Source organism: Durio zibethinus, chromosome 14, assembly GCF_047325235.1.
Source record: "Durio zibethinus cultivar Kanyao isolate XHJ-2024 chromosome 14, ASM4732523v1, whole genome shotgun sequence".
Lineage (NCBI taxonomy): Eukaryota > Viridiplantae > Streptophyta > Magnoliopsida > Malvales > Malvaceae > Durio > Durio zibethinus.
This window is the reverse complement of record NC_143175.1, coordinates 2,506,695-2,520,047: the sequence shown is the minus strand read 5'-3', so window position 1 is coordinate 2,520,047 and position 13,353 is coordinate 2,506,695. Positions and strand designations below refer to the sequence as shown.

The 13,353-nt window shown below is 28.5% G+C and overlaps 1 protein-coding gene across 1 annotated transcript; it reads left to right on the top strand.

The window, feature by feature from the left end:
- The first annotated feature begins 7,136 nt into the window (after window positions 1–7,136).
- On the top strand, window positions 7,137–8,082 carry LOC111294651 (uncharacterized). Its single transcript, XM_089742864.1, has 2 exons — window positions 7,137–7,271; window positions 7,515–8,082. The coding sequence occupies exons 1-2, from the start codon at window positions 7,269–7,271 to the stop codon at window positions 7,875–7,877; spliced, it is 366 nt and encodes a 121-aa protein (XP_089598990.1). The 5' UTR covers window positions 7,137–7,268; the 3' UTR covers window positions 7,878–8,082.
- Window positions 8,083–13,353: the final 5,271 nt, after the last annotated feature.

The following is a 13,353-nucleotide window of genomic DNA, read 5'->3' as shown; positions in this document are numbered from 1 at the left end:
GTTAGGTCAAAAATTAATTGTGAATTATCATTAATCCTAATTTAATGGTCTTTATCGATATTTAACATCAACTCCCTTGATTTTGAATTTTTCAAAAAAGATTTATGGTAACTCTATTTGTTTTTAAATTTGTCTAGTGGTCCCAAATCCATTACGATAGCTTGAGAACTTCACTGAGGATATATTTTTTTTAGAGTTAGGTCAAAAATTAATTGTGAATTATCCTTAATCCTGATTTAATGGTCTTCATTGGTATTTAACATCAACTACCTTGATTTTGAATTTGTCAAAAAATGAAAAAAAAAAACAAAAACAATAATGATAATGAATAAAACTTATGCCTTTTACTAACAGCATAGCTCTGAGCTAAGGAGCTCAGTTGCTTATTTATTGTGGGGTTGATTACCTTATTCCTCCTTCGAGAGGGAACACTAAGCTGAATGTTTTTATTTTGAGCTTTTCTAGGCCTAGGTTTGTGTTGGAAAAGGTAAAAGTCAAAGTTCTTATTGGTAGACATCTCTATAAAATCAAGCTAAGAATTAGAGAAAAAAATAGATAAGATTAAAATTATACGAGGTTACCTCACATCTACCCCAATACTTTATCTCATTTATTACTTCGAGGGAGGTCAGCTCGTAGGCATTTCTGACAAGCTCTCACTTATTGGTGTATTCTATTATTTTTTCCCAGTCCGAGAGGTCTAAGTTGAAAAGAGCAATTGACATATCTACAAAATTATCGGGTTAATTTATTACCTCTCAGACCTTGACCTTGACCTCGAACTCGACCTCAATCTCATTATCTTTACTTTTTTTTTTGTTTTTTAAGGCAAAAAAAAAACAACTTTCAATTCTTGGTAGAGCTCAGGCAGTTGATGAATAGTTTTTTATTGGGTCAAACTATAACATAAAACCCCCTCTTATTGCTAGGTTGTCATTTAATAGAAAAGAATTCTCTGAATAGAGGGAGGTTAGGAAAAATATCTAAACGTTGACAAAGAAAAATAAAACCTACTATGTACTGTATAAAGTTAGGAGTGAGCTAAGTGATGGTTAAATTATAAGAATTAGAAATTGAAACAAATAAAGAATGAAATGTGAATCTCATACCAACCACAAATGAATCTTAATATACTAGAGCCGATGTCGCTTCAATTTATTCATGACTCGATTTAAGGAGTTTAGCATTAATATAATATACTCTTCCTTGAAAAAGTGAAAGTTCATTCCTAAAGCACGAACATCATAAGTTAAACAAATATTGGGGCAGTTTTCAGGATTGGCCTTATACTGTAGAAATGCTGGCTGTTGGGACAGAAAGTTTGGAGTGGATTGGGTCTGATGTGGATCATAACCTGAAGCATATAACGGTTCAATGACTTCATATGAAACATCTTCCTCCATTATTTTCTCATTGTTTATCTTATCCAAAGCTTTAAGGATCTTGCTCAGTTATCCCTTAATTTTCTCTTGAGCCTTTTCTAACTTCTTAACACAGCTTGTATTATCTTATTTCCTTTTTTTAGCTTGAGTCCGAGTGTTATACTAATGTTGAGCTATATTTGAACCTTATATACCATAATCTAAAAATAGCGAGCTTGTTATGAGCTAACATGAATAAGAAATTATTATGAATGAATGCAATGCAATGCATGAAAAAGAAAGAAAAACATTTACCTTTTTTAAGATTAAATAAAAGTAAACTTTCATTTATTCCATAAAAGTCTATTTCAAATCAAGTCTAACACTTTCCACTTGTAAAAAAACTTGATTTGCTTATACTGATCTTTAACCTCCTTAATGAAATTCAATAGTTACTATCCATGTTCTTCTATACGTGTAACCAGAGTTCTCAATGCTTCCACTTTGTTTGCCATTTCTCTTGTCTTAATCATTGCCTTGCTTATCTAGGTTACAATATTTTCTATGTACTTTTACCTTTTCAATCTTTCTTTTTTACCAATCATACTTGATAGGATAACTCTCTATACTCCATTGTAAGTGTTATGATATGATCTCTTTGCTGATTTAATTTTTGCTTGAGTGTTTTGATATACCTTTTAAACATCTCATTTTTTTATTGAGCTTTAACATAATCATCCTCTATTCGGGCACATTCTCTTTTCAGTTTTTCATTCTCACAGTTACATCCGTGACGTTTATTTTTTTGGCTTTCACTTGTATGTGTAGTTTTTTGTGCTATTACCGTAGCTCCATCAATTCCTTAAGAGTATTATCATGTTCTCTAACAACCTTTTGAGCTTTGCTTTCAGCTTCTAGTCTCTTGTGTTATTGATAAAGTTTAACCAAATCTTTAACTATCATATCATGCTCTTTGAAAATCTTATAGACTTAGATGTCTAACTTTTTTGCTTTATCTTTTCATTGCTTATTTTCTTTTTGAAGTCTTAGAATCTCTTGCTTTATTTGGTCTTTTTCAATTTTAAATTCTTTATTTGCAAATTTCAACTTTGAAGGTACCTCATTTAACTTCTGATTCACTAACTAGCAATGATCCTTGAATGTAGACATAACTTTTTTGCCCTTCTTGGCTCTCCATACCAAATATCCCTAAGTGACTTTATCAGTAAATGATCTAAGGCTTACTCTCATCGACTTTTTTCAAGCCTTGATCATATTGTCAATTTTTTAAAATGTTTGAGGTTTCCCTTATAAACAGTCAAATTGGTTGAGCCAGTATGTCATAGGAATGAATTATTCAGTACTACACTATTTTCTCACCATCAACGATGCATAATCTGTTGACCCTCATAAGCTTAAAAATGGAACCCCTATCTCATCTCCATATAGATACAGTATAGGTTCTTAATTCATCCATGGAATTAAACATTTCACTTGATAAACTGTGAGCTTCTGCAGTAAATATTCCTGTTCTTTTTGGGTCTTTGTTTTTGGCCATTTACTTTCATAAAATTTTTTAACTGGATTTCAATTACGAAAATAGAGTTTGAGAAACACTCGTTTTACATTTTAAATGACTTTATCCATAAATACAATAATGGAATGCAAGCTAAAAAATATGCTTTATCATTCTGTCTACAAAAATTTTAAGATCTAATGGTTTTCATCAATATCACTAGTGAAATATTACATCCTCTTTCAATCTATTCAAATAAATCCACCACATTTATTTCAATATACCCTAAGATTTTGGAGAAGATCACCATCTTAGATATTGCTAGAGTAAATGCATTCATTCCTTGGTTATCATCATGATGCTTAACAATGAAATCCCAGAGAAACTCTCATGGAATATGTTTATGCCTTCCATTTTCTTGAATATGTAAATATATGAGCTTCTTTTTCATCCCTAAAATATAAGCCAATTTTTTACGATATCCTGACTTTTGTTTCTTTTTGTATACTTTATCTTTTTACTAAAGATGTATATCCATTAAAATCGAATGCTCTTTTATAGTTGACACCAAATCAACTTCATTAAAAATGAAACAGCGATGGAAGGGATTCCAAAACGGTAACATTGCCTTGATGAGTGAGTCTTTAACTTTTACTGACAAGAGATGTGCAACATACCTAAACTTTTGACAAAAAGCTTATTGTATTAAAGGAACCATGTTGTCCATATGTCTTTCAACCCCTTCAGATAATTTTTTTTTTAAGGAGCAATCAAACTTTGTTAACTAAGGTAAAGAATAGCTAGATGGTAAACAATATTTTTCTTTTCGTTGTCTCTTTTCTGACTCTATCTTCACATCAATGGGTGACTCACATTTGAAAAATATAGACGAGATGCAAACTTGACGTTTTGTGGGTTCTATGAAAGCTTTTGTTGAAGATATCTTTAAGGCATAAATAATATACAATTTGTATGTATGTCTATGAATATGTACGAAAAAAAAAAAAAAGACAAACAAGAAATTGGTTAGTCATCTTAATACAAAGTAAAGAACAAACACAATAAAAAAGTAGAATGCAATAACAACATGACTTTAAATTTTGGATTAACTATAAAAGGTAAGGAAATATAGCTCTACCTATGGGTTAAACTTATAAGGTTAACTATATGTAGCTGGTCATTTCTAAAAGGCTTTCAAATTGTTCATTACATCATCATCCATAATAGATTAGTAAGGCACCCTAATCTTTACCCATTAATGGCTACAAGCGAAAATGATTCAATTTGAGTGAGAGTATTTTACTAGACCATGCGAAGATATAAAATCTCACGAAGGTGTAAATACTTTACTCTTTCCTAAAGGATAAAACTCAAGTATAAAACTCATGTTATGCATATGCAAATAAATGACAGATGTATGAAAATGAATAAATAAACAAATAAATAAATACAAACAAGAAAGAAAAAAATCTTAAATTTATTAAGTTAGGCTTGGATAATAAGAAATCATTTGCTAGTCTAACTCTCTTACATCCCTAGTGGAGTCACCAAACTGTCATAACATATAGATCTATGGATCTATCGCTAGACATAGACTTAAAAAATCGTCACAATCTTTTTTATTTAGGTGTGATTGATCATCTGATAGAATCTGTCCTATTTAAAGAGGAGCCCTAATATTGACTTAGGTATATTTAAATAGTAGATTCTAATCCATGAAATCATATATTAGGTTCAATAGTGCGTTACGTGTAAGGAATGTTATAACACCCTTACAGCACACATCTAAAGGATGATAATAGTTTGATTTCAAATTATCCAAGCCTTAAAGAGGAATCCGAGATTGACTTAGGTATATTTAAATAATAGATTCTAGTCAATGAAATTATATCTTAGGTTTTAAGAGTGCGGTTACGCGTAAGGAATATTATGGCACCCTTATAGCACATATCTAAAGGATGATACCAGTTTGATTTCAAATTATCTAAACCTTAAAATATTTTTATAATTTTACCAAATTATTTAATTATTAGAAACTAATCATAAATTTGCTTCAATAGTTTGGTAGTAATTTAAGATAATTTGTTCACCTCAAAAGTATTCATAGAGATTAGTGTCTCACTCTGAAGAGGTTCTGTCGTCGTATTCATTAATATATTTTTATTCAAGAAAATAATTTGTAAAACCTTTCAATAGTTTGGTAATATTTACTTTAATTCAGATCTCCCAATAGTTTGGTGAGATTTTATTGTAAAATTATTTTTAAAAAATACATTAATTCTTTCAATAGTTTAATAAGATTTAATTTAAGATGCTACTATTTCAATAGTTTGGTAAGATGAAAACAAAATATTTTAGTATTTTTTTTACAAAAAATCTTATTTATGAAATTCTCTAATAGTTTGGTAGAATTCATAAAAATTTAAATTCATAAAAATTGCTCCAATAGTTTGGTAGAACTTATGAATTTATTTTTGAAATATTGTTTTGGTTATTAAAATTCATAAAGGTATCTAAAAGGTAATAAATTATTCAATAAATAAAACAATAATAATAATAATAGTAATAATAATAATAATAAAATCAATAAAAATGTAAACTAATAAAAGAAAAAAAACATATAATCAAGTCGGGTTTAAAGCAGAGTCAGCAAGTTAACACATGGATCTAAGACTTTCAAAATGGTATTGTTTTGGCTGATATAAAAGGCAAAGTCCTTTGTTGTTTCTCAGACCTTTCTCAGCCCTCTCTCTTTAGTTTTTTTTTTCTTTATCGCTTCTCTTTAGAATCCTTAGATTCAATTGTCAAAAACTGGATTTAGTCGTTGGTCTCTGAAAAACTCACTAGAACTTAACCAGAAACTTCAAGTTTGGCCAAAAAATTCAAATGTTCTTTCTAAAACCCAAATTTTTTAGACTTTTCAAATTTTTTCAGAAATCCTAAATTCCAAATAAAACCAGCAATCACACAGAATCAATTCTTCCCAAAACATGATCCTTGAAACCAATTTTCACAGGACTCAAATCTGTAAAAATATTCCAACAAGAAAAATGAAAATTTCCCTTACATAAAATTTTGCCTTTTCTCCTCGTTGCCTGCTCTATGTGATTTTGGGATTCGTTTATAAGGTTCATTTAATTAAATTTTAAGGATTTAACAGTGTTAATCCACTTTTGAAATTTGAGATTTTATCACAATTTGATTGTGGTCAATGATTCCACTTGATTTTGGTTTCCAATTAAAAATAAATCCAAACCATGTTCATCCGATTCAATTTATACACAAGATTCCAACAAAATTTATTGACTTCTTGCGAAAGGAAGAATAATAATAATAATAATAATAATAATAATAAATATTGGTTTGGCCTAATGTTTGCATCCGATTAACAATTTTTAGGCTCAAAGCTCAAACAAAATAAGAAATTGACCTAAACATGAACATCTTTAAAGCCTGATAAGCTCGAAGATATCTAGATCGAGAAATTGATCGTATCCTAAACAAAAACAAGTGTCCACAATCCCCTAAATCACTGATCTTGATGAAATTCATAATCGAGATTTTAGTTACATACTTCGGACTAAAACAAGTGTCTATAATTATTTTTAATAAAAATTTAAAAAAATTTTAAATAAAATTTTTAAATTTTGAGTTTCAAAATTTTCAAAACATATATATTTAAAATTTTAATTTAATATTATATATAAAATATGAAAATCCAAATAAAATTATTTTGATAAAAAAATTAATAAAAAATAATTATTTTAAAACGAAAAGAATATTATGATTCCCCCGACCAAGACGTTTTTTCTTTTAATCCAACCACAAAGATCTTGTCTTGTACTAAATAGCCCCAATTGGATGGAAGTCGCCGTCCTGTCTCTCCGCGTGAAAATGGTGCTAAAAGAAAATTTGGGACCACCAACTGCAGCTTGAAGGGATAAAATTTAAGTAAAGCTCTTTAAGTAAATTATTAATTTTTAAAAAAATATATTAAATAAAAATTTTAATAAAAAAATTAAAATTGATAGTTTGATAAAATTTAATATTAAAATTAATAATATATAAAAATAATTAAAAATATTATTTATAATTTAAATTTGATTGATATTTATTTAATAATATAAATTTAATAATATTTTTATTAAAAATATTTATATTAAAATATATATTAAAATTTATTTAAAAAAATTTAAATTTAATCTCTTTAATTTATATAATAAGATTTTTTATTTTAATTTTGATTTATAAATTATAGTAAAAACATCATTTAAAATTTTCCCTATTTATATTACGTTTTTGCCGTTCCAGGGGCTGTGTTTAGCTTTCTTTTCCCTTTTTGTTTGATTGCAACTGTCTCCGATTACAGTGTTCGATCTTCTTCAGCTTTAATGGTCAGATTTCTTAGTTTTCTTTCTATAACTTATAATTTAATTCAGGCTTGAATTAGTATTTCTTTTTTCATTTCTAGTTAATCAAATTTATTAACTAATAAGCCACCTTAAATTCTGTTGAACATGGCGGTTGCTTCAGTGCTTTATACTACTTGTACTCAAAATAATTACTGCTGCATCCATCAAACTCTCTAGCTCTATTTTTTGCTTTGCTTGCCTTTTTAAATAGAAATTTTCAAACAGGATCCACTAGGTGCAGTCGATGAGGCTATCTTAAGCGTCCCGGAAGCTGAATTGACAAAGGAAAGAGAGAAGACAAAGCTCATGAAGGAGTCGGCAAGGGCCGATCAAGCTGCACTGGAAGCGAAGGAGAGAGAACTAGCAATGCTTGTGAGAAAGAAGGATCGAATGCTTGCAACCAAAGAAGCTGGGGATAGATTGGTGGATGTTTTCCTCGAAGCAGATGGTAATAACGAGAATTTTGATGAGACAGCTATGATGGACGCTATTTTAGCTTTGATAAGGGATGATGGTGGCGATGACGGAGGCGATGACGTCGTCGATGAAGGCGGCGATGACAGTGGCGATGGCGGCGACGGGGAGTAATAGCTTGCGGCAACGGTGGTGGATATGCCGGTGTTTTCTGTACCGACCACCTTGAATAAAGACAAACCTGGGTTTGAATAAGTTTTCAACCGCTCTGACTCTGCTCTGGGCTTTTGTTATTTTTAGCTTCTTAAGTTGAATAAAAAAGGGTGCCAAAATAAAAGAATGTTGAATATTTGGAATAGTAATTATCCTTTTAGTTTGATTGCTATGGCTTTTATTTTCTCGAACATATAATAATCAAAATATAAATGAGTATTAATTTTTTCGGTATAAAATATATAAATAATTTAAGAATACAAAAATATGAACTCAAAAATCTATTAAATATTATTTTTAAAAAATAATTATATAAATTAATTAAATTAAATTTCATATTTATTTTTTATTAAAAGAATAATGTGCTCTTTTTCTTTCTTCTTTTTGTATCCAATAATTATAGTTCAATGAAACTCTTTATACAAGAAATTGAGTTACATCAATTTAGTTAAATATTTTTTATTTTATAAATTGAACCTATTATTAACGCTAATCATAGGGTATTATATCTATATATACAGGTACAGCTCGAGTGTTGACAAATGTGATTTAGTTTATTTTTATTTATAGATATTTTATGTTTTCCCTACAAGTCAATTTTGGCTCTTTCTTTTATGCTTCTCCGATGCATCGACTCTCTTTTAGAGCGTCAACAAAGAAAGCTTAATTAAGTATTAAATCAACTCTCTTTCTTTCTTCTCCAACATCGTTGGCCCCGACCAGAGACCGTCAAATCAATCTATTTATAGCCCCACTGAATGCTTTTACATGGCCGACCTTTGTTTCAGCTCTTTTAGCAAGACCGCCGCAAGTGTGAGGATGTGGGTCCCGTTTTTATAAGATTCCTCTTATTTTTAATTCTCTTTCTTACATACAATATTATGATGAGTTAATTACACTGTAAATGCTAGGTTTCCTTTTTTATATATAAATCTCTCAAATTTATCATGTATCAATAAATTTGTAGAGTGAATTAAATCTTCATGTATCAATAAGTTTGTGAAGTAAATTAAATCTAATCATTCTAATACGTTTCATCCAAATTATTATAGAAAAATAACATGACAGCTATACTGATCGTCATATCAATTGCTACATAAGTCAAAATTTATGTCACTCTCCATTTGACCAAGCTCTCAGCCTGAAGTGGGCGAATAAGTAAAAAAACAAATCACTTCAAACTTCCGCTACAAGCTACCGGAAAAATTAACCATTGACAGTCTTCGCTGCCTTATTTCCATCCCTAGCACACAAAGTCTCCCATGCATAGATCTTAAGTTCAAGATCAATTCTCAATTCCACCACTTAATCCTTTCTTCGAGCATCCTCAGACAGCCATCAAAAGCTCATCGAGAGTATACTGATTTAAATTTCTAGCACCAAAAGTCAAACCTTCACCACCATCATTTCACTTCCAAAACAGAACCTAAAATATTTATAATTAGCATATCAAAAGCTCAGTCTACTGCTTTCCTCAAAGCAATTACCACACCTGACAGATGGATTTTTCTTAACTTTTCATGTGTGGAATGAGAAGTAAATTTGGAAAATGGGAAAGAAAAGAGAACATGTGGCGAAGGATGATGCAGGTAGTGGTCCTGGTGGAGGTTGGTTTGAATGGGAGATTTGGTTGGTAGAAAAAGACATTTGTTTTATCCTTCGCAGGAAACAAGGGCTGCTTTCACCTCTGTGACATCAAAACCCAATTTTATGTTATTATCTTCTCAAGTGAATTACCTGGTTGGTTGCTGTGTACGTATGTACAAAATCTAGCATTACGTATATTTTTGGTCTATATACAATTGCTGAAGGGATTTTTTTTGTCTACAAACATATTTTTTTATACTAAGATATTAGATTCGCGGTCAACTTAAATTCAATTTTGACACTAAATATTGAATAATAGGTCCACAACTAACTTAATCTAATCATGATTCCAATATTTGATATGAGAGTTTGATTCAAGCCGATGGTGGATCTAATATCCAACAATTAAGTTTTTTATTATTTTAGTTTCAAATTTTTGATATTTGAGATTGACTGAAAATTTAAAAAAAAATTAAAAATTCAACACTCTGATAACTTATTACATTATTGGCTAATTTCAAATCATATATACAACCAAAAAACAATAAAGCTTCAGATCTTACTTTTCATTTAACCAACCAAAAAAACATAAATATTCAGATCTTATTTTTATTTATTTGCCTTGTTGAACGGGCATCCAACTGGATTGCTAGCTTTTTAATTTGCTTGTTTTAATATAAACTTATTCAATTTTGTTTTTGTCTGTTAAATAAAAGGATGCACTTGAGGCCACGACAGCTGAGTTGAAAATGAAGTGAGAGGAGAAAATACATGAACGGAAGCAAAGCTATAGAAATTTGAATGGCAGGTTTTGGTCTTGCTTTGAATGACTTCAGTTTGGTAAGTTAAGAAAGTGTTAGTTTATTGAAACGCATAGTTTCGGTTTGGAAAATAATAGGAGGCATAGTTTCGGTGTGAAAAGAAATGTAGGAGGTGCGATGCCGTGGATTGTTTACAGCCATATACACGTTAGTGTTTTAGTGGAATTTTCCATGAATTTTTTTATAGCGGGTAGAATGCTCTTCCCTTATAAATACGGCACCCCTAAACCACTTTTCTAAAATTAAGTTAGACAAAAAAAAAAAGTAAAAAGTATAGACCAAACTAAATTTAAATGTCAAACTCATTTTACTAATAGAAAAATACAAATAGAAACATCTCTATCGATTAACTTATTATGTTTACATATTAGCATTTAATAAAAGAGTAACATTTAAAAAATTTGATTGTCAAATAAAAAATATTTAATGAAGTCTGACATAGATATTTGATATTATTTAGGGAGTATAATCTGATAGTTGGGACTGAGATCTAATTTTCCATCTGGCTATATTATTCTAAAAAACAAAGTTATTAGAACTAAATTTTGGGCTGATCAATAAAATTCGAAAAATTATATAAAGCTGAACAAATCTCAAGTCCCAAACCAACTCCTATTCCCGCTTACAAACTGGTTGTTTGTGCCACGTGATCATTATTATTATTATTTTTTTTTGCAAAATCAGCAAATGCACAGCAAATGCTCTCCTCGCATGTGTGACACTAGCATGAACTAAAAAGTGATACACAAAGATGGAACTAACCCAAGTCATAAAAATTTTCGTAAAATGAATTAAAGAGTGTTTTGGATAACCATAAAATGAATTAGGAACCATGCCAAAAATATTGGCGGCCAGCATTTTTGTACTTAAAAGTTACGAAAAAAGTCTCCTAATAAAAATCTCAATCATAGCCTTCATAGGGTGGGTAAAATTTGTATAGGCTTATATCTGACTAATTCGAGAATTTAGTCCAATCCCAAATTAAATTATGTTTTTATCATTTAAAAAATATTATTATTGTAATAAAAAAACATTTGATTTATACTCAACAAGGCATGTTTCAATATGACATTAATTCATAACTCCATTTTATTTTGAAACTTAAATACCATATTAATTCTTTCTACACCACGACGAGATAACTAGAAAAATTGAGACTAGGATTGTTGGGAGCGCCAGGCCCTAACTGTATTGGAACGATTGGGCAACGCGCGGGAGCCCCCAATTCCAATAGCAATTTACTCTGGGGTGGGCTCTACTGGTAAAAAAATAGGGTTAACATCGGTGGCCAAATGGTCCACAAAGAGCATAGCCTATGAAAAGAGAAAGGTATACTTTTACCCTTCCAAAGCCCACTTCTTTTGTAAGCAGCTTCTTTCCTCGTCGCTTCTCGTCTTGGAGATGAGGAATTTGTAAAAAAAAAAAAAAAACGTATTTGTTTTGCAACAATTCTTGATTATAATTAAAGCAGTCACATCTTTGTTACTAAGAATATTCTTATCAATCATATAGTTATGATATCATACTTGTTAATTATGAAATTAATCAAAATTATTGCTTTATCTTCTTCCCTAAATATCTCACTTATACTTTTTTTATTCATATAAAAATTTTCTTTTATCCATTAATCTTTTTGGAGATTTTTCATCTAAAACATCATACTTTAATGCTCTGTTTGGATATATATAAATAAAAAAAAAGAAATTAAAAGAAAAGAAATGAGAGAAAAGTTTTTTAAATGAAAAGAAATCATATATGTATCTTTTATTTGGATAGTTAAAATTAATAAAAAAAAAAAGAAAAGAAAGTAATTCTAATAATCAATGTTTTGATAAATAGTGAAAAAAAATAAATAATTCATTATAATATTTTTTATAATTATAATCTTTTCTTTATAAAATAACATATAGTATATAAATATATTTTTATACTACCTAACTTGTATGAACAAATCTTTTTAAATAAAATTAAGCATGTTTAATACAGTAAAATGTATTAACTAATTATTGATTTACTCTTAATTTTGTGTTCAATTCAGTCTTTTAATTTATTATGATAATAATTTAACTTGTTTTGTTGTTAAGACTTGAAAAATTATAAAACATTTATAAACTGTAATGTTATAAAAATAGTAATAAAAAAATTATTTTTGTAAAAAGTGTTAATTATATAATCAAATATAATGTTATAATAAAAATCTAGATATAATAAATTTTTTATAAAAATAAAATTTTTTCAACTTTTCTTTTATTACCTTTTCTCTCAAATTAAGATATTAAAAAAATAAAGATTATAAGGAAACTAAAAATTATTAAGTTTTTATCTCTTTTTTTTTAAATTAAAAATTTATCCAAATAATTTTTTTTTCTGTTTTCATTACTTTTCATTTTTTTTTCCTTTCCTTCCTTTAAATCTAAACATAGGTTAACTGTAAGGATTTAATTGTACTTACCATTATTATTCATTGAATTTCTTTCCATCTAATAACCTTCATCTCTATCAGATTCTTTGATTCAAAAGTACGTCTGATCCCTCTTGTACTGACACATATATTATAGTATTATGTTTCATATTAAAATTATTTGTTCCTTCAAAATATTCAATCTCAAACTTTGCAGTACTTTAATTAGTCTAGCTCTAGGATCAATTAATCTTTAAGAAAGTGAATGCAAAATTAAATAATAAAATATTTGCATTAAATATAATAATTTAATCTGATTTGACGTTTAATTTGTTTATATTCATAAATAAAAAAATTAATAATTATAAAGAATTACAATTACATCAATAATCTATACATTCAAACTAACTTATAATCAAACTTAATCCAAATAAACACTTTACCAAACAAAAATCAATCTCAATTAAATCTATGAGTTTGGGCTCTAAAATTCTCAAATCAAATACAAATAATCACATTTATGAACACTTTTTTTATCTCATGAGGTGACTAAACATCAAATCTCATAAAATTTTATAATTTTACATATATTTTTATCTCAAATTATATTTATATCATATTGAAACTT